The 21,565-nt window shown below is 40.2% G+C and overlaps 1 protein-coding gene across 5 annotated transcripts in view; it reads left to right on the forward strand.

Moving 5' to 3' along the window:
- Positions 1-2,233: 2,233 nt before the first annotated feature.
- Positions 2,234-21,565, forward strand: part of GRAMD2B (GRAM domain containing 2B) — a 43,263-nt gene continuing 23,931 nt past the window's right edge. For 3 of the 5 annotated variants that reach the window (XM_027670886.1, XM_027670887.1, XM_027670884.1), the window contains exon 1: positions 2,234-2,448. In XM_027670886.1, the coding sequence (XP_027526687.1) occupies positions 2,324-2,448 (125 nt within the window). In that variant the 5' untranslated portion in view covers positions 2,234-2,323. Of the gene's footprint in view, positions 2,449-13,437; positions 13,569-15,007; positions 15,110-21,565 lie in introns of those variants that run through there. The other 2 variants (XM_027670885.1, XM_027670888.1) reach the window with 2 other exon arrangements.

A 21,565-nucleotide genomic window follows, 5' to 3' on the forward strand; every position in this document is an offset into this window, starting at 1 on the left:
CAAGAAAGGTAAGAACTCTTAATAAGCAGCAGCAGTAAGAGTCTCAGGGCACAGTCACCCAAGCCTGTTTTGCTTTACATGACCTTACATAACACAAAGTCCCACTGCAGTAAAGTTCATAAGGTGGACTTGGCAGTGCTAGGTTTACAGTTAGACTTGATTTTAAATGTCTTTTTGATCCTAAATGATACTATTATTCTATGTAGTCAGGCCTGAGCTAAACCCAGACTAGCTCAATAATACCAGCTGTGTAGACACAAAAGCATTGAACTCCCTAGCCTAGTACCTGACCTGGTTAGTACTGCACTAGTGTGGGCAAACCTAGAAGCCATTCAGTACAGACATGTGCAAGTAGTGACATAATTGCAGGCTGGAAAATATAGACTCACCCTGCTGATAGATAGGACAGAAAATAGTTCTCAGAGGCAGACACAGTACTCTGTGAGAGAACATGAGTATTTTGTAAACTATGGCAAAGATGCATAACATTGAAGAAAGGAACCATATCGTAATTGTTCCTTGCTAAAATGTTTCTGAAATTATCCATTTGGGGAAAAAACAATTGCCTTCTCTCTTTAACATACCAAGTGAACACAGTTGACATTCTGACTTTTAATGAAGGGTTTTCATTACATTTTACTGTACAAATAGATTGTATTCAAAGATAAATACTTCATATTAATGATTTACAAGCTCAGTATGTCACTTAAGTTTTCTAATCAGTTTTAAGAATGTTTCTTTCTTTGAGAAGAATAAAGACTTCCTATCCTAAGTGAGTAGATGTGAACTAAACAACAGTCAAGGCCAATTCACCTTGTGACCAGAGAAGGTAAAAGCTTTTCTTTACAATATTTGTTGAAGGTTATATCACTTGTTTTATGGAGGAGAAATAAAGTACAGAGACTTTGCCTAGCTGGCCAGCCTTGTGTCTGGCCTATGATCACGTAGTATCAAATGCAAACTAACAAAAAGGCCTAATCAGCAGGAAACCAAAGATGTACAGAGTAGCTACTCAAGGAGGCATTAAGTCAGATTCCAAGTAGCTTAAATACAGCTTCTTAAGTATAAGTTTCACAGGGAATACCCAAGATGATGAAGAGCATGTATTTCATTCCTTTTCTGCCTTTTCTCTCTCAAGACTTCTCACATTTATTCGGAATTTTTACTTCCAAGGAAATAGCTGTTTCATCTTTACTTTTGCTTCTTAGCTATTAGGCTAATCCTATATTTCAATACTTACTGTTTCACACATTTATAGATTTCATTACAGTTTAATACTGACCACAAAACAAATTTTCTATTTAAAAAGACAAGTATTTAGTTATGCAAAGAAACCAGAGACAAAAAAAAAAGGCATCATGGTATAACTAGATGTCTCTGAGTTTACAAATAAAACCTGTGTACAGTCCAAAGACAGTCCAAATGCATTTGTATTGTGAAATAATCTGTTTATAGATGCTAAGAATAGAAAGACAGCACTACATTCAACATCAGTCTCATAGAGAAACCCTCATTACCATGCAGGTCCTAAATGAAGTCTAACAGAACTTCTGGATGCCTCGAGTGTTAAATTGGTACTATAAGAGGATTTGCAATCTAAAGACACATCTCTGATCATTTCCTTGACTAACCTAATCATTATAGTAATCTTCAACAAACAGAAAACTGTGTTAGTAGTTAATGTTTGCCAATTCCTATGGAAAAACTGGTTAGGCAAACTGGTTTTGTCCCACTGGCTTTTGGTGCACTGAGAATTAATAATATCTATTTTTAAACTGATCTGCAATGATTTGACTTTATAGCAGGTACATGCACACATGTGCACAAATTTGTCACCAGAGAAGTGCAATATAATAATCTGACATGTCAGGATGGGTGGACGTAGTCATGTCTGAAATATATACATATGTTATTCAAACTTGGGTACTTAGAGACAGATAGATAATTCACAAAGTAGAATTTATAACAGACCACGTTACAGTTTTTGTAATGTCAGCAAAACATCATCTGAAATAAGAGTTTTTGTTTTACATTCCTTCTTAATTCATCAAAACAGATATTGCTATTAATAATGACATTTCAAAGACACAGTGCACTTAGATTTAGAAGATTTCTGCTTTCAAGTGAACCTATGAAGTGCTGCGGATAAAAAAGTAAACTCCCTTATGACGTCACATCAATATGTTACTCATTAACTGATTTTTAAATCTGGCTTGAGCTGGACTCACACCAAGACAGCACTTCCTACAGCAGTGAAAGGCTGCAAGTTTCAAGAATCACTCTAGAACGGAATTTACCTAAACCTGCAGTTAACTCCATTAAAATGCGGAGAAAAGGAAACTCCTCAGAGGACTCCGTTTTTCATTCTGAAAGTCGGAACAGCTTCCGAAACTCAAGTAATGACACCCCAGTCAGTCCTACAGAGAGTGTTGGATCGGTATTTATAAGGTAAATACCAATATGCCTGGGGTTTCTGTATGTACTTGATAACAGGGGGAACAGGGCAACAACATGAGAGGGCACTGGGACAAATACAGCAATGACGATATCCAGAAGACAAAGCTTAATATGAGAAGGCAATGCATGCAGAGATGATAATTCTTATCTCACTGATTCCACTGGGAAGGGGAGCGCTACTGTAAAGGAGAAATTTGTAATCATGGACAGAAGGGTGTTGTTCTTTCCTTCATTAGCTATGACACTGAAATAGGGCTTTGAATTTGTATAACACTATATACGAATAAACTCAAGCCTTTAAGTGACCTCTATCAGGTCATCCAAATATCTGTGATATCTGAGTGGATCTTTGTACATAACAAATGTAAGCTTTGTTATATCAGGGAGCTTAACAAAACATTTTCCTACGTGTTTTGGCCTATACGAACTTCGCAATATTTAATAAATTATGTTTCAAGAGAAAAGGTACCTTAATCACAAGGAGTATTCATGGAAGTTGAGCACTTGCATGCATGAATACTGCTAAAGTGTTTGCTGATAGAACAATAGTAAAAAAAGTTTTAAAGGGAAATTTTTTTCCTTACTTTGGAAGAGTGGGCTTTTTGGATAGCAGACCACCACTGAGGTAGAATTTCATTGCAATGAAGAGTTCTGGATAAACCATGCACACTTCAAACAGCACAGAAAAAGGAGGGAAGGCAATGTCGGAGAGCTTCTGGCACTTTCAACTTATCTTTCCCCATCTACTGTAGGAGCAAGTAAACATCCATAGTATGAATATGAATAGCTTTAAAAGCTATTCAAAGATACCTTTAGACATTTATTGGTTCTTAACCCATTTGAAAATTCTTTACCAAGCCCTTGTCCTTAATATCTGCTCAGTGCAACAACTGTCAAGAGTGATTTGAAAGGGTCACCTCTACATAGTATTTGTGTGGCTGAGTTACATTTCTTTGTGGCTGTGCACAAATATTTTATATGGAGTAACAACACATATCAGTAATTGGGTCACTACTATAAATGAGTCTGTTGGCCTCATTTTTTCCCTTTTGAAATGTTATTAGGGCTTTGTAATATCATATCTGCGTACCGTCCTTTCTTCCAACTCAAATGTCAGAGAGATAATGTCCACAAGTTTGGACAGATAATACAGAAACAGAAATTTTAAGTTTTAATTAGAACTTTCAAAGACTGTTATCTAGAACTAATCACTTAGAGCTTGTTTTTTAAACAAAAAATCCACATCTGTTTCTGTATACCTCTCAATCTCATTTTCCAATCAGGCATGGGACATTAGTATATACAGTGGTATAAGGAGGGTGCAAAACAAGAAGGTGACATTTAATCACTTCTAATTTGGGAAATACAAAGATTGTCCTCTTTTCTCTGTCCTGTCCAGAACACTGGGCAGACAGATTTACCTGCTTTTTTATTTACCACTAGATAACAGTACACAAAAAGCTGCCATACATGCTCTGACAGCAACATGATTGGGCCTTACAAAGAACAGAGTCCTTTACCTCAGATTTCTCAATAATCAACCTGCCTGCCAAGTATTGAGTGGTAGGGGCAGGCCTTCTAAAAATCCAGTTTACTCAATTGCTGTTTTAGTAAGGATAATATGACCATAAGGCCCTGATGTGAAATGATACCTCTATCAATAGCAAAGATGGAATACCAGGCTGTGAATACTAGTCAATCTAATAAGAAGAATGCATGATAGCACACAATGAGCTAGTAGTTGGACTGAGCTCCCATCAAACTTGCTTTTCATGTGTTTGTCACAGTCATGATACATTTATGCAAAAATGAGCCACACGAAAAATCAGGTAAAATGCTTTTGGGAAAAATAAATGCAGACTGCATTCAGACTCTATTTTCAATACAGTCCCATTTTTCACATATATGAAGATGCACCCACAGAGAAAATTTACTATATTAATGATTGTTCTTGTTCATCCTAATTATTCATGCCTGAGGACAAAAACTGACTATATGCCTAAGTTTTTATATACCTCTGTTTTCATCTCTCTATAATTGGCACCATGTGGAAGAGCATGAATTTGCCAGAATCCAGGGGGTTATTAACATTTCATAAAGGGGAGCTTACAGTTTATTACCATGGCAGTATGTTATTCTTGACATAGAGCAGAGCTGATTTCAGAAGCAAATTAAGTCTCTGGAGCTATAGCTGAGATGTCAGCTTTATATGCATTATAGATGGGAAATTTGTATTGATAAAAGTATTCGCCACATGTGTATGCAGCATTTTATCAGCATGAATGTATAGAGTTGTTTGGACATTAGAAAAAGAACATTTTTCACTAGTCCAGATCAAAATACATGCTGAAACAACAGGGATCTCAACCTCCCATTTGGAGCCCATCCCTATAATGTGAGTCAATACCCTGTACCCAGATCTCCAAACTTTAGAAAAATCTCAAGCCTTTTGGTTTTTACCAATCTTGAGAGTGACTCTGGAAAAAAAAAACCAAAACATATTAAACAAAAGAAAATGTGTTTTTTCATCAATTTAGATCAGGACTACTGACCACTAGGTCTGTGAATGTCATACTGCTATGTATGTTTAAATCAATCCTAGCAGTAATCACATTGCAGGTTGGACATTAAATGCTTGGGGGGGAAAAAAAAAGAGAGAAGATTTGGTATTTGCCAGTAATGCTGATATTAGACAAAGATTATAAACAATTTTTTTAAAAATACAGAAAAATGTACAGCATGGAGAGATTTGTTTTCTAAATGTAAACTCACGGAAATGGGAGTCAAAAAGTCCCGTGACGCTAATCCTGGCTTGGCAGCTCATTTGTTGCATTACAACACATAAATAAATTAAACACAAAACACATGTTTTGCATCTGTGATCTGGCATTAATATTTACCTATCTTTTGCATACAGTAGAATAACAGAAAAACCGTGCAGCAACTAGTAACATAAACTTCAAAGATGTTTTTGTTACAGATGGTTTTTTGGTTGGGCATAAGAAATTATCCCCACATTAGGTTTTCTCTCTGAAAATTTTTTGGTAGAAAAATAAACATTTTTAAACTAAATTCTGCATTGAAATTATACCCGTCAGAATCTTCCAATGTACTGCTGTAAAGCTGAGGCTTAGTTCAGACTAATTCAAGCCGCCATGTTAAGAAGACAGACATATACTTACCACCTTCTAATAGGTGTGTTGCCTTTATAGCTCAATTATGAGCACCTGGAACATTGGCAACCACTTTACTGTTCAATGGCTTGCGTCCGGGATTTGGCATTTACACTTTGTGGCCTGACTATGAAGACATATTTACATTTGGGTTTTTTTCTTCCTCCAGAGTAATACGGCTCTTAGTTCTAAATGAGACAGAACAGTAACTCTATCAGCTCAGTCAAACAGCTTATTATTCACAACCCCATCTGATGTAACAACTGTGAGAAAACTGATAGAATGACCCACTCTTTCCCATTATCTTGTGTTCCTCACTTTAATCTTCCTCTTCTAAGGGTGAGAACAAATCTTTCCTAAGCTTCTGGAATGTCTGGATACTATATTTTCTTACGGAAGATTCAATTTATTCTCAAAGAAGCTAATTTTCATTTTCTTATATACTTAACATACCATACTGCTATTCTTCAGAGACTACTAGATGACCAAAGGTTTCTCTCAACAAAATGATCACTATATTTAGACATATTGTGAATGTTTGCTTGCATGCATGCATATCTGGTTCCAAAAAGGATCCACTGCATTCCCCTATGATACACAGATTCAATAATTATACACATGCATGTACCTTATTCATTCGATGCACATAATCTGTTTGATGTCCTAAACATACAGCTGTACCTGGATTGAAATTTTTGTCCCAGTTATCTGTATACAGAGATGTCACACTTGGATGTCACCCAGCATTTCCTTGGACATTTATAATCAGAGGATGACAAATCAAACTAATCTGATCCACCAGAGTAGAACAAGTAATATTTGCATTTTATTTTTTCCAGCATAGCTAGACAATATATTAAATGATAACATATTTCTTTTATTATAAATATATATATATATATATATAGGTATTATAAATCCAGAAAAATGCATTTTGCTGCCATGGGATTTGATCCTATCCTTTTAAATTACAAGATCTAGTCATTACAGTATTTTAACGTGCTAGCATTGCCACCCATGAGGCATCCAGGGTAATATATTGCATGAAAAACATGGCTTAACTGCTTTTTTTTCCTTATGAACTAAGAGAAGACACTCCGTGTGCCAACCGTCTGAGTGCCTTCTCACAGGTAGCAGAACTGAACTATTACATGTCACAAGGTTGCTTTTGTCACAATATGAAAAACTTGTCGGGAACAATTTGGAGAGAGAGGAATGTTACTTTATTTCAACACTTTTTTTCCATTCACCCTCATTCCCATACTGTTCTTTTGATCAGTATAGCCCAGCAAGGCACAGCGGCAAGACTCAACAGTATGCAGTGCGTCCTCTGTGGCCCTACACAGGTCCTTGTGAAGGTCATTGGTATAAATACGACTGTAAATGTCTTGATGGAGCACAAGTACAATGTGTTACACATTCACTATGAGGTGGGCTGACACCACATTACCAATAAGCCAGAAGTTTTGTGATACAGTTTGTCTCTTTTTTCCTGCTGGGTGTTACAGTCCATGATTGTAGTGTAGCCTAGTTCATCCAACTGCATTAGTATGGAGCCACGACAAACAGCCTCGGTATGCCTCAACATTTGTGATGAGAAATACTCTACCTTTCAGCCTAGCTTACTCCATTTGCCCTATATACTTCCCTGTCCAAAGGAGAGTTCAATCAATACAGTAACCCAGGCTACCTTAAACAAAAAACAGGAATGGATAGGCAGATAAGACTTCCAGTAAACTGCCCAGAAGAAAACAGCGACCTGATATGGGTTTCTATAAAGTAATCTCACACTTTTAAATAAAACAAGTAAATTACTAAACTCTTAACCCAGGCAAGGAGTGAGAATCAACTGGCCAAAACTGCTTTTCATTCCTTACAAAATTGCACCACTCTCTGTGTTCTGGCCCTAGTTATTTTCCACAGGCTATTTTGGGCACTGGCTTATTCCATCTATTTTGAGAATACCTCAAGTGTGCTGAGTGACTTGAACACTGTTTTTGAACACTCCTGCTTGAGGCAGGAGTATTATCAACACCCGATTAGATCAGTTATTGCCTTGTCTAGCTGAGTCTTGTAACCTCCAGAGTCCATAGCCTCTCGGGGCAACTTCTAATGCTGCACCACCCTTCAAGTGCAGCTATTTTTTCTTTTGTACTGTGCATCTCCCAAGCTGTAAGCCTGGTTTCACTCTGACTTGTGTTTGACTTGTACATATTCTAGAAATCAGATTTTTTTTCACTGTTTAAACACCTTTCCAATTGTCTATTAGTTTGTGTCTCATACTATCACAGCTCCTATTTCTATAGTATTTACCATAAGACTGCTTTCCTACCACATTTCAGCTGCAAGGACTCACTTAGCAAGTCTTTCAACACTTAATGGCTTCCTAGAATTTCTGTAGCTTTCACAGAATCCTACCAATGCAGAATATCATATAAAAAACTGAAGACAAGACATACATAATGAATTATGAGCCAAAAGTACCTGCATTCAGGTACTATTAAGGTTGTATCTCTTAATACATTTTTGCACCTGCAATGAGATACAGAAAAATTCGCTACTGAGGAGAAATGTGCTCAACGTACACAGAATGCCGGCAATCACTGTACTCATTTTCTGCTTTGTTTCTTTCCAAGTAAGTTTCCTCACATTCAGGCATGCTGATACTTGCCATATAAACTGAGAAATACTGTATGAATAGCCTTGACTGTACTGAAATAAACCTTGTTGATTAAGCCAATCTCTAACCTTCTTTATTTCCAGCTAGATTGCCTTTTTTATTGTTAAACAGCAATATCCTATCCAAGAATCTCTAAGCCTGGGCAGCAGTTCTACTGCTTTTTATACAGATCTTTCCAGTGTGCCCCATTAGGCTCTTTTATTCTTTCTTTCTTCATATCATTCAAGATAGGATTCATAATTATTCTGATAAATTGAAGAAACAGACTGGAAAAAAAAAAACAGAGCAAAATACACAAAGGATATGTAGACAGTCATACTTAGTCAAATCTAGAAAATTGATGCTAATATACTAGAGGAGAACAACATCTCAGCTGTCCTTTATGAAAGCTTCACTGGGTCATAGTGCTTGAACACTAAACCTTAGCCAGCCTCACCCTGTTGTGAAACACATAAACACTTTACTACGAAATATGACCAATGGTACTGTGTATAGGATAGATGAAGTAATCTCTTAATCTCCTCTCTATGCAGCCTTTGTAAGGCTACTGGTGTCCAGCTTGGGGCAAGGCACTTCAGAAAAGATCTGAACCTATTAGACGCAGTTCATAGGGAAAAAAAGAAGTCCAGAAAACAATTTGTACGTTTTACCTGAGACTAAAGATAAGATGAAAATGAGGGCAAACCAGAGACAGTTTTTAACTGTTGTTCATGTTGAATAAATTAAGAAGTAAGGGTTTTAAATTTCAGCAACAAGGATTCAGGACCATGTTAGGGTTTGAGGGTGCCTCCTGGATGATAGCAAATATTGGAATCAATTGCCTGGACACATTGCTGACTTTTAAGAACAACTTAGACAAGAGTCTTGTCAGGAGTAACACAAGAATAGGAGGCCTTACTTTGGGTCAGGGAATGAACTCAATGACTCTGTGAGTCTCTCCCCATTCTGCTTTTCTGTGATTTAATAAGTATCTGAAATCTTTTACAGTGACATTGTTTCACCTCTAATTTTTCATCCTTTGCTATATTATACATAATGTTGAAGGTCCCAGCTACTGAAAACGCCCAACCTTCTCTGAGGTTTTATGTACTCTTCAGAGCAGAACCACATCAGTTTTTGCCTACATGGCATCACTAGTACTGCAGGTATTAAACAGGAATCAGTAATTTTAGAGTACACTACTTTCTCTTTCTCTCCCCAGTCTGCATTTCATCAATTAGAGAAAAACCCAGCCCACATTTTTGCACAAGAATGGGTGTCTGTTGGTGACAGGTTGGTCTTCAAATACTTGCTTTACCATATCTATATAAATGAACAATTATCACAGTACAGTAAAAGCTTCTTTGCACTTTTGGCATGTGTTTGTAAGACTTTATGAAAATAAAAGCATATGGTTTTCAAGTATATTCCACCAACATGAGCAGCTGCAGATTTGATTGTTTCATATAGAGCACTCCTCATTGCATGTTACTGGGAATCCTGGTAATCAGAACTTTGATCACTCAGGAGTGTGTCCTCTTACTCTGGAGTTGCTGTGTCACGTACAGTTTGACAGAGCTTGGCCACAGTTTTTTTTTCAAATCCTCCAAAAAAATCACAAGCTATAGTCATCGCTCAATACTTCCACTGTCATTATCAAATGATAACAAACTGCACTAAGGAGGCATGTATTGGCAATTTGCCAGAACCAACTCTCTGACAAGAGTTAAGGTATCATGATATGGAAAAAAGTATTAAGCCAGGATTAATTTTTTAGCATTTAGGCTCTAGTTATCAATTTATTTGAGAGTAAGTTTCTTCTACACTAAATAACTTGACTGATCTATTTAAATCAGAGAGCTCTGCACACCTTGAGAATGGAGCCAGACGAAACCAAAACAGAGACTGAGCTCCAGGCAATCAAGCAACTCCTTTCCAGTTCTTGCACCACTGAGGCAGAGACAGGAACCTCTGGAGATGAGTGAACAAAACAGCATTTATCTCCTGTAGCTAAATCTGCCAGATTGAAAATATAGCCATTCAAAAGACAGCAGATTTTATTTATTCAAATATCTAAAAGTCAGATTTTCACTTACAGAATCCAGCACTGTTCTGCTGAAGTGCATATAGTTACACAGGAGTTATTCAACCACAAGTCCGCCTCATAATTAGGACTAAATTAGCAGCAGATACATTTTTAGTGCAATGAGAAGCCTCCAAAAACAAGATGAGGGGTAGGCAGTCACTTTTCCTGCTGATTCTAATTATCCCGTGTACGCCTAGTACACACTTACATGAGAAAAATCCGCGGGAAACACAAAACCTCACATGGGTTGCTGCACTGCAAAAAGGGTCCTGAGCCTGAACAGACATGGGATTCCAACCCTGCCTTCCCTAATCCTTTCAGTTCCAATTCTACTCACAGTCCAGACAGCTAAAATGGCCCCTATTCTGTTATCTTTAGATAAATGAGATGCTGGTATCCAGCCACAGGTTGTCTCTGGCATAAGGGAGTGGGAGAGGCTCTGCAAAGCAGTGCAAAGTTCACTCAGGTGCTCCACAGGGAAGCATAATGAAGCAATCAATGTTTCACAGGTGCAGGACCTAACAATCTTTCTTGTAAATTACACCTCATTTTTTTCCACATATGCCTTGACTTTTATGTTAAACAATACATAAACATTAGTTATTGGTGTTTCCCAGAAATACAGCCATTTTAAATGTCTACCTTTCTATGCAGCTTGGTTTACAGTCTTCACATTTTCTTGGACTGGAGCTAATTAAACCGACACAGCCTAGATAAAATCATACAGCAATCTCACATTTGCTGTGTGCCCAAGAAGCTATGGCAGTCCTGAACATCTTCACCATTAACACCTCTTTCTTTTCACTGATTTCCTGAATGTATTGCAATACCCAAAATTCATTTCTTGCACGTCCAAAAGACTAAGTATTCAAGTAATCTTAACAATGCCACTCAGAGGTGATTAATTTGCTTCTTACATTTTTTAATCTGAAATGTATGTTAGTATCTGTTTCCTACACAGATATCCACTAACAGAAGCCACTGTCCTGTACATATTCTCCCCTTACCTCATGTGAACAGTTGGCTGCTAGGAAGAAACCAATATATTCTATTATTAATTCTATTAATAATTATAATTATTAATATATTCTAATACATTAAAACATGAAAATAGACCTTTTTATAGAGTTGTTACTGTGAACTTTCATTCCCAAGATTGGCACTCTTTAGATTGCATCCTTACAACCACAACCTCCATCTTAACTTCATGAAAGTATTAGTTCACCAAACTGAAACCTGACTTGGGCATTAAGCAGGCAGTGAAAACATTTTTCATATGCATGTTGACAGTTTGTGCCTGCCATGCAAGATGACTTGTGCCAAATGCTTCCTTAAATTTAACTTTCCTGAGGGCACAAACTTGCCCCATAGCTCCACCAGCACAAGCCAAGGGAAGGCCGGGGGAGGTCATACTTGATCTTTTTTGCACAATATTAGGTCATTTTTTCAGAGTTACTAGAAATAATACAAGGAAGGCTAAGACCCATCTAGAACTAAATCTGTCCAAGGATGTCAAGGACAACAAGAAGGGTGTCTAGAAATACATCAATAACAAAAGGAAAACTAAGGATAATATGGACCTGTTACTAAATGAAAAAGGGACCCTGGTAACAGAGGATGCAGAGAAGGCAGAGCTACTGTGCACCTTCTTTGCATTGGTCTTCACTGGCAAGACCAGCCCTCAGGGATCTCTGACTGAGTGGACCTGGGTAAAAGAATGTTGGAATGAAGACTTTCCCTTGGTCAAGGAGGAATTAGTTAGAGAACACCTAGGGAAATTTGACATCCACAAGTCCACGGACCCTGACAGGATACATCCACGAGTGCTGAAAGAGCTGGCAGACAATATAATAGACTGCTGACCATCATCATCTTTGAAAGGCCATGGAGATCAGGAAAGATGCCTGAGGACTGGAAGAACGCAAATGTCACCACAGTCTTCAAACAGAACAAGAAGGAGGAGCCAGGGAACTACTGGCCAGTCAAACTCACCTCAGTCCTGGAAAGGTGATTGGGCATCACATTCTGGAGGCCATGTCTACCTACACGGACGACAAGAAGGTGATCAGGAGTAGTCAGCATGGATTCACTGAAGAGAAATCACTCTTGACCAACCCAGTTGCCTTCTACAATGGAACAACTACCCGGATGGATGAGGGGAGAGTAGTGAATAGTGTCTACCTCAACTTCAGCAAAGCTTTCAGCACCGTCCCTCACAACATCTTCATAGACAAGCTGAGTGGTGCCAAGCAATAGGACAAGAGACAACAGACAGAAACTGATGCAAAGGAAGTTCCACCAAACTATGAGGAAGAACTTCTTTACTGTGGGGATGACAGCACACTAGAAAGGATTGCCCAGGGAGGCTGTGGAGTCTCCCTCACTGGAGAAATACAAGAATCGTCTGGACACAATCCAGTGCCATGTGCTCTAGGATGATCCTACTTGAGCAGGGAGGTTGGGCCAGATGACCCACTGTGGTCCCTTCCAACTTGATCGATTCTGTGATTCTGTGATTTTCTGGGCCGACAAACCGGCCTGGGGTGCTGCTCATGACAAAGGAACCAAAACCACCTGAGGCTGCCACAAATGGAAATATCAGCTAGTCACCTCAGAAGTTCACGTTAGTACAAGCCGTCCAGAGGCCAGCATCGATATTTAGGCTACTGCCTGCTTCCAGGAGTCACCGGGGAAATACGCTGACAGAAACCGGGGCCCCGCTTACGGCCGCCTTCCCCCCCGGGACCGCGCCTGTCTGAAAGCGCGTATCTCCTGTTCCCCCGTATAAAACATTAAGGACGGCTTTTGTTGGAGCGGCGGGAGGCGGCGTCTCACGCGACACAGCATCCCGACTGAATAATTTAAGGCTCGTAAAGGACAGGCTGCGAGGGAAGCGTGGGGCGGCAGCGCTCCCTCAGCTCTCGGCCGCGGCCCGGGCCGGCACGGAGCCCCCGGCCGGGCGGATCGACCGGTTTTTGGCGGCTCGGGCTCCGGCCCCAGCCGGCCGAGCGCGGGGGAGGGGCGACGAGGGCGGAGCGGAGCGGGGAGGCCCGTCCCGCCGGCGGTGGAGTGCTGTTGGGCGCCAGGGTGCTGCCGTGCCGATGGTGCTCATGACTGAGCCGCGGTGCGATGCGGAGGAGCCGAGGGCTGTGCGGGCCGCCGGCAGGCGGGAGAGCAGGGGCGGTCCGCGGCTGTGAGTACTGCCCGCGCCGGGACAGGGGGGACCCGCCAGGGGCGGCTCCGCCCGGGGGGAGCGGCGGCGGCCCCCAGGAGTCGCTCGGCGGAACCGCGGCCCGGAGGCGGCGGGGCGACCCCTCGGCGCGGTGGGGCCGCGCCCTGGGGGGCGCGGGCCTCGAAGTGCCCCGGGAAGAGTCGCCAAAGGGGCTCCGCGGTCAGGCTTAAATGGAGCGCGAACACCCCCGCTCAGCCAAGGTCCGCACCCGAGCACAGCGTTGAACTCCGAAGTTATACTTTAGGAGCAACGCATATAAATACTGCTTCTAGTGATTTCACGCAGCAGCCTGGAAATCTTTCTGAAGTACAGCAGCTGTGTTTTATCGCTTACGGCAATGTGCATGGGCTCCAGTGGGAAGCTGTGATCCTCTCTTCTGGGTGCCAAGAAAACCCAGAGCTTTTCCAGAAGTTCACAAAGTCTGATACAGGCACGAGGCAGTAAAATGGGAGTCCAGTGTGACTTCTGTGTCACATACAGATGGGACAAGGCAAGGCAGTGGTCGGTCGCCTGCCTTGGCGTGGTTCCCCACCATGGTCCTTGCCCATTGTGGCAATACCCATACTGAGACTTCTGCTTTTTAGCCTAGGAGGTACTGTAAAAATTGGGCAGGTGTACATATCGAAAGTACTTAATGTTCTCCATGAGGAAGAGGAGGCCTTGCTGGGTGGCAAAGGCTGTCGGGCTGGTGGAAGGTAGGGAAGTCAAAGGGCTTCCCATGGGCCGAAGGACTCTCTGCACTCCCCCAGGGCTGCTGACCTTCCCAGCCTCTGATGGTGACTGGGGGCATCAAGGGTTAAAGGTTCATCTCCTGCATTGGTCTTTGGCTTCCTGTGGAGATCTCGAGTTGTTTAGTTTCTTGTATGCCATGGCAATGACCATCATGTGAAAATGTTACTGCAATCAAACAGCTGCCTGTTTCCATACCAGCCTCCCAATTCACATGGGTCTTGGCAGTCCCAAGGATAGTGTTTGAGAAGTTAAGCATCTGCAAAACAAGAATCTAAAGACTGCGGGGCTTTCTCCTCAAAAGAAATTTAGATAGTTAACTTTCTCCTAATCTGAGATGATTCCTCTTCCCAAAGAACTATTTTTCAGAAAAATTTTATCTTAGCCTCCAGGAAAAAGGCGAACAAGTTACTAGCAGCTAGCTCTTTCTCTGGAAAGAAACACTGAGAAGGTCTGTGGGTTTTGGAAGTTTTTTTGGTTTGTGGTTTGTTTTTTTTTCCTCAGCTGTTCTATCCCTGATCTCTAAGCAGGTGTGTTCCCAAAGTATGTATCACAGTGAAATCTGTTGCCAGAAATAACTTGCTTGTTAGAGAGCACTGGGAATCAAAGTGTCTTCTAAGTGTCCTTTATCCTGAATGGTGTAATCACATCAGTGACTTCACATTACAAATGAGGCATAATTCCCAGACCTTCTCTAGAGTCTTCTGACTTCAAGACTTGGATCCTGATCCCCCACGCAGAATTATGCCAATGAACCTAATCAAGTTCTTCAGGTATGCAAGATCTGTATCTGAGTTTTCTTTTGAGAACAGAACTAGGAGCCCAAGACAGGGCATAGAAAGCTTGATCTCAGAGACAGTGCATGTATACCAGCTGACGAACTGACTGACTGTTTTGACCCCAGGTGTTTAATCTTTCGGTCCTGAATCAGCTAGTTTTAGAAGCAAGGTCAGTCTTAACCAGCGTGATAAATGGGGAAGTCTCACTTGCTATGATACTATGATATTTTTTTAGCTGTCAATTCTTGCTGTTCAGTAGGTGTGATGCAGAGGAAAGCTGGGAGGTCTGTTACGCTGTAGGCTACAATCTTCAGCAATACTAGCCTGGGCATCAGGAGGCTGAAAAGACCTGGGGTAGGCAAAAAAACTTGAAATGCTTTGTCTTAGACTAGAAAATTGTTGAAACATTTGCTGGCTGGAAACAAAGTTGAAATTTGTTTGCCAGTCCTATTTGACTGGTAGCTGGATCCTTCTGAGAAACTGTTGTATTCATGTAACTGTGAGTTAGCTCAGAAGCCAAGTAAATTTGATTTGACTAATGAGAAGTTTTATGGGGGATTGTTCAGCTGAAGAAGAGGAGAATCGTAGTTTTGATTCAGCAAGAAGTGAGCTTTCCAGAAGTTGAATTATTGCAGATTTGTTTTTAGAAAATGTTGTGCATAAGTGTGTGTGGATATGGTGGAGTTTCATTCCCTTCATGTACTTCCAGGGAACAATATACAACCAACAGAGCTCATGCTGACCTCTATTTGAAAAAAAAACAAATGCTAGCACGGTTATAGAGGCTTATGGAATCTTTTTGTGTTTTCCAAAGCTCAGGAGACAGAGATGTGTGTGTAGAGTGTGTGTATACAGAAACCATACTTCCTGGAGGTACACTTAAAATGTTGTTCAGTTTAGAGATGGACTTTATAGCTTGATATGCTTCTGTTGCTATCATAAAGATGTCCCTGGAGGATAGGTGCTTCTGAAAAATTGAAGCTGTAGAAGTATTTTGGATTGGGTTTTTTTGTTGTTCAATTAGTTGTTCTTAATTATTTCAGGCTTAGAAACTGGGAAGTTTCTGTTTATCTGCCAGTGATTCAGGAACATTATACAAAAGAGTTAAGTACGTTCATAATAATGGCCCATCTTCGTGAACGAAGATTTGGGGAAAGGTCTTTTACCTTTCCAGCCTGCGCAATGGATTTTTTAGGTGAGACACAGCATGCGCTGAACTGAGCCCACCCTTTAATCCTAAGGTTCATCTGCCGGGGCCAAGCAAGCTTGGACAATGGCAGTGAGGTCCTCAGGACGTAGGTTTGTTTAGAGTGTCCTTCTCATAGATGGATGGCCTCACAGGGCTAACGGGTTAAGTACGTTCATACTGATTTAGAAAATGGGCTTCTCTGACATGTTTAGTGATAATTATATATTTACAAAGTTTGCAGTAGATCTATGTGAGTTTTATGACCACAGAGGTAACACTGTGTGTAAGGTCGGCACTGTTATTATGCAGACCCAAAGCAGTGATGTGCCAAAAGTTTCTCATTACGTGGAGTTCCTCCCAAGCAAATAAAAAAAAAAAAAAATTTCAGGATGGAAAAAACCTTCCAAGTGGTGATTCTTGACTGTTACATCCTGATCTGGCCTCAGACCAAAAAGGGGTTAACCCTTGTATTTAGAGGAGGTTCAGTTTTCTGACCTGCAAGTGGGATGTGTTATATTTGTGGTGGCACTGAACCTGCCTTAGAAGCTGTCAGCCCTGCTGCAGAGACAGCTGGTGGAACAGATGTTTTAGCATTGAAAACAAGAGTGTGGCACATGAAGGAGAAATGGCAGAAGTGTAGTAGCAAGCAATTCATATTCCGTGTCAGCATCCCTCTGCTTTCACCCATACTTGCTTCTTCTGAAGTCACTATAGCACTTTCTGGTGCCACAGATAGTATTTGTTCTGGTACAGTTCAGTCTGTCTGTATTGGTGTGATGTGCTGAGTTCCTGCATGGTAACATACAGCTAATATTGTGGCACATTCTGTCCCCTTATGGTTACAGCATAATGTCTGGTTACTGAGTGTAACTTAAAGAAATTAAAAGGCTGGGCCTTGAGAGTCTGAAAAGTATGGAAGGTTTTAGATTTTTTTTTTCCTTTTGGAGCAAAAATACTTTGCAGATACTGGGAAAAGTATGCTACTGAAAGCAGTGGAAAATGCTTGCAAGCAAATTGTGTACTTTTGGACAAAGAGAGAATGTGATTTTTATGGTTTGTTTGTCTGAAATATTATTCTACTGTAACAGATGTTTCCTAATAACTGTTTATCAGTTGATAAGTTAAAAGAAAATTGGCTGACCTGTGTGTAATCACTATTCACGAATTATTTTTTTCTTGAAGTCTCTTACTTGAGAGAAATACAAAATGCAGAGCAGAAAGGGGAGATGGTTTATTACTGATTCAAAGTTTTATTTCAGCTTTGATCCAGGTTAGCTTCTTTCCAGCAGCCAAACTTCTACTGTTTTTTTGCAAAGGACAAAAGGTGTAGGTGTGTACTTTCAGTGGATGAAGATATTAATGTCTGTTAAGTATCATATTTTTTAATTTTTCCCTGGTAGTTCTTCTTATTTTTATAGCTAAAATTGTAGCATATGATCTGAAAAGAAGGATAGGCTTGCAAATGAAACATTTAAACTTGAGGTGTCACAGGAAAGGTTTTCAACCTAGTTAACCTCCATTTGTTCATGATGATGTTTTTTAATTCCTTCTATTTTTTCCTTTCTTCCCCCTGTCATTCTTACTTTTTTCACTTTATGTGCATGCTTAAGTTATAAAAGCAGCTTTTTAAAAATAATGGTTCCATGTGTAAATGCATGATATGGATCTGAACAACGTTTTCTTTCCACCCGGTTGTCTCATGTGGCTAACCTGAAATATTCCTGAATGTGCTGCATTTACTGGTTATATGCAGTCTGTGACAAATGCTTGTTATGCAACTACAGATCAGCTTTGGGCAGCAGGATTTATTGCTGGTATTTGACAGGTGATGCATAAACATAGTATCAGAGTATTGTCTTCATACCACTATCTCCATAAATGTTGCAGTCATGTGGTTAGAAAATAAGTGCTTATCTAATGATACCGCTGCTGGAGTTAATGATCTTCTTGCTCTGTACATATCTGTTGTAAAGTCCATATATATCCTTTAAATTAATCTTTTTAGACTTGTGTTACTCTTATACCATAGAGATCTTGCGTTTGGTCTAATGTTCTTTACAGACCTCTTTTGCAGTAATTATTTTAACTGAAATTCATAGGTGCCATTCTGAATCCGGCTAGCAAAAGCCTCTTTAAATGTTGTCATCACGGAATTAATTTCACTGCAGATAATAGGAGCATGGTAGGACAAGTGTTTCTCTGATCCTTCACTTTTCCTTGAGGAGAAACTTCTTGCTTTATCTAGAGGATCTCTGAACTACCCCAAAATTAGAGAGAGATTATGTTTTCTTGCCAGAAGGCTATAATTATTTACAAGTATTTAAAACACCTCTTTTTCCTTCCAGGTAGTGCAAGGGGGAGTAGAAGATTCCAGGAGGACCTGGGCAACTGCTTTTGGCCCACCCACTGTGTAGGGTCCTTGTTTCATCTTCGCAAAATGGCATAACATCTCATGCTGGGATGATCATTACAGCAATAGAATCAAGTACTGGGAGGTGGGACAGTTGAGTAAAAGGGGTTGTACGTACAAGGAGAACACAGTTACCTTTTCTTAATTCTCTGGTAACTGGGCTTCAGTGCTGTACTGAAGTATTCACTTCCTTTAACTAAACTTCTACCTGCACTGACTGTATTCTGCCTCTGTCCTTGAAAAATAGCACACTAAGGTTAGGGAGGTTAATAAGGTTCCAGAAAGAGTGGCAGGAAATAATATGCAGACTGCAGATAGGCAGCAGGGAATTTCAGCAGAGTAGGGAATGTAGAGGCAGACTGAAGCCTTCATCCTCTGTGGATAGAATGGAGAAGCCTTTTCATTACCTTACTATAAAACAACAGGTCTGTACATCCCCCATAAAACCAGCCATACCTAGGCATGTCTTCTACAAAGACCCATTCCAGCAGGTGCCTCAGTTTAGCCCTCTGGGATAGACCACCTAGACAAAAGACTTGATGGTGCTTTTGTAGCTGCCATCTGTGCTATACTGAGACCCCTGGTGGCCTAGTGGTTAGCATGCAGGACTCTCACTGCTGCGACCCGGGTTCGATTCCTCGGTCTCCCGGGCAGATGGAACCCGTTAGCCCTGTGAGGCCATCCATCTATGAGAAGGTCACTCTAAACAAACCTACGTCCTGAGGACCTCACTGCCATTGTCCAAGCTTGCTTGGCCCCGGCAGATGAACCTTAGGATTAAAGGGTGGGCTCAGTTCAGCGCCTGCTGTGTCTCACCTAAAAAATCCATTGCGCAGGCTGGAAAGGTAAAAGACCTTTCCCCAAATCTTCGTTCGCGAAGACTGGCCATTACCTTACCTTACCTTACCTGTGCTATACTAGTTCAAAAAAAACCATGTAGGTTTTTCAGCCTTTTTCTGGACAAGAAGGAAGGTTATAATACGAAAGTTCAGTAAATAACATAATTATATACATACCTACTTGTTTTTGTGAAATTTTAAAATGCATGTAAGCATGCTACGGCCAGCATAGGAGAGAGTGTGTTTTGCCATGAAGGACAGTGTCTGGCCAGTGAAAAAGTTCATATTGAAGAAGGAGGCTTTCAGGGCATTCAGGCTCATTGTCCTAGTAACACAGAAAATAAAGTTCAGCTGGCCTTAGCAGCAATCTGGCCACCACATGTCACATCTGATTCTAATAAGGCTGTTTTTTTCCAAGACTTTGGAAGGAAAATGGTTTGTTATATTCAGTGTCACTGTCAAAGGCACTGTTGCAATTAGTGTTGGTTAGACCTATTGTTGGGAGCTGGTATTTCTTACTGTGAAATAGTAGCTTTTGTATTAGATTATCTACATTGTTCTGGGCTTTCCCATGAACACCTAGGCAGGTCTGTAAGAAAAATCATAGGCTGCAAATACAAAAATGGGAAATTCAGCATTGCCAGATCCTTGGTGAACAGTGAGCTTCCAACACTGATTTTACTTTAGTTCACATCTATCCTTGATGAAACATCAAAAATGTACTTGGATATTCCTTGAAACTTCAAATTTTGTCTCCTCATTTACTGTTCCATTTTAAACAAGGAAGGTGTGATGAAATAGGGTGGATAGACACAGATGTTCATTTTCATCTCAGTTAATGTTTTTCATTTGGCCTTGTTGTGCACTAGTCTTGCTGGGGAACCTTACAAAAAAGGTACATAGATATGTAGAAGCAGAATATATCTTTAATACACTTTACACTTGAAACAGGGAAATCTTATTATTGATTATGGATTATCTGTTATCAATGCCAGTTCTCAACAAAACTGCTGCCTGATCAGCATCCTTTTCTTTGTGTGTAACCTACTAGAAGAACCAAAATTATTTTTTCTTGTGTACATTGATTAAAACACGTTATGTACTGCATAGTAAGTCGTTATTTCTAGAAGTGCCATAACACAGACATTGCTCGTCAAGTGATTCATGGCAGCTTCACTTTTTATAAGCAGAGAATAGAAAAAAAATGTTGGTAAGATTGCTCTCAGACTCTGCTTTCGTTTCTGACTTGTGCATTCTTAATAACAATTGTTAATATGATTGCTGGTGTCTTTTTTTTTTTTAATCCTATTTCAGTCTGATGTAACTGCTTAATTTTTTTTGAAACCACAATTAATGCTGGAAAACTGGCAGAAAAACATGCCTCATGTGGAGGCATGTTGCTCTGGAGTTCTTCCTCCAAATACCAGAGATGTAGCTTCAGGTAATGAGGCCAAACCTTTATGCTTATGCTCTGATGATCACACCTCATTTGCAAAGATGTTTGTGTTTTTTCACAGAGATTTGTGGTGTTTCTGCCTGACTTAAGGAGCAGCTCTGGTTGATAGATGTATTGAACATATGAATTGTATATAGGTCTAGTATTTGTCTTTTTTGTTGGATTTGGTATAGAACAATTGGTAGACTGGGCACTTAAGTACCTTTACCCTCTTTTCTACACCCGGAAAAATTGTGTCGTGTGCTAGATTTGTCTGTGCTTCTGTTCAGATAAATAGTTGTTGGTCACCCTATTGAAACTCCCATGAAAACTGCATCGTGGGAATGTGTGGAGTTGAGTGAAGATACATATGAGAGGGCTCTTGCTTTTTGAAGTGGATATATGAAACGGAAACTCATGAAAAGACAAGAGAGCTAAATGGCTTGTGTTCCTATTCTAGTGTTAACTTAATAAAATATCTTGTTATAGTGTCTCTTGTTTCAGAGCACAGGGAATTCTTCTGGTTTGTGGTTTGTTGTTTTTTCTATGGAACTTGATACCAGTCTGGTTTTGATTA

This window comes from Neopelma chrysocephalum, unplaced genomic scaffold (genome assembly GCF_003984885.1).
Source record: "Neopelma chrysocephalum unplaced genomic scaffold, ASM398488v2 Primary Assembly neopelma1_96942, whole genome shotgun sequence".
NCBI classification, from domain to species: Eukaryota; Metazoa; Chordata; class Aves; order Passeriformes; family Pipridae; genus Neopelma; species Neopelma chrysocephalum.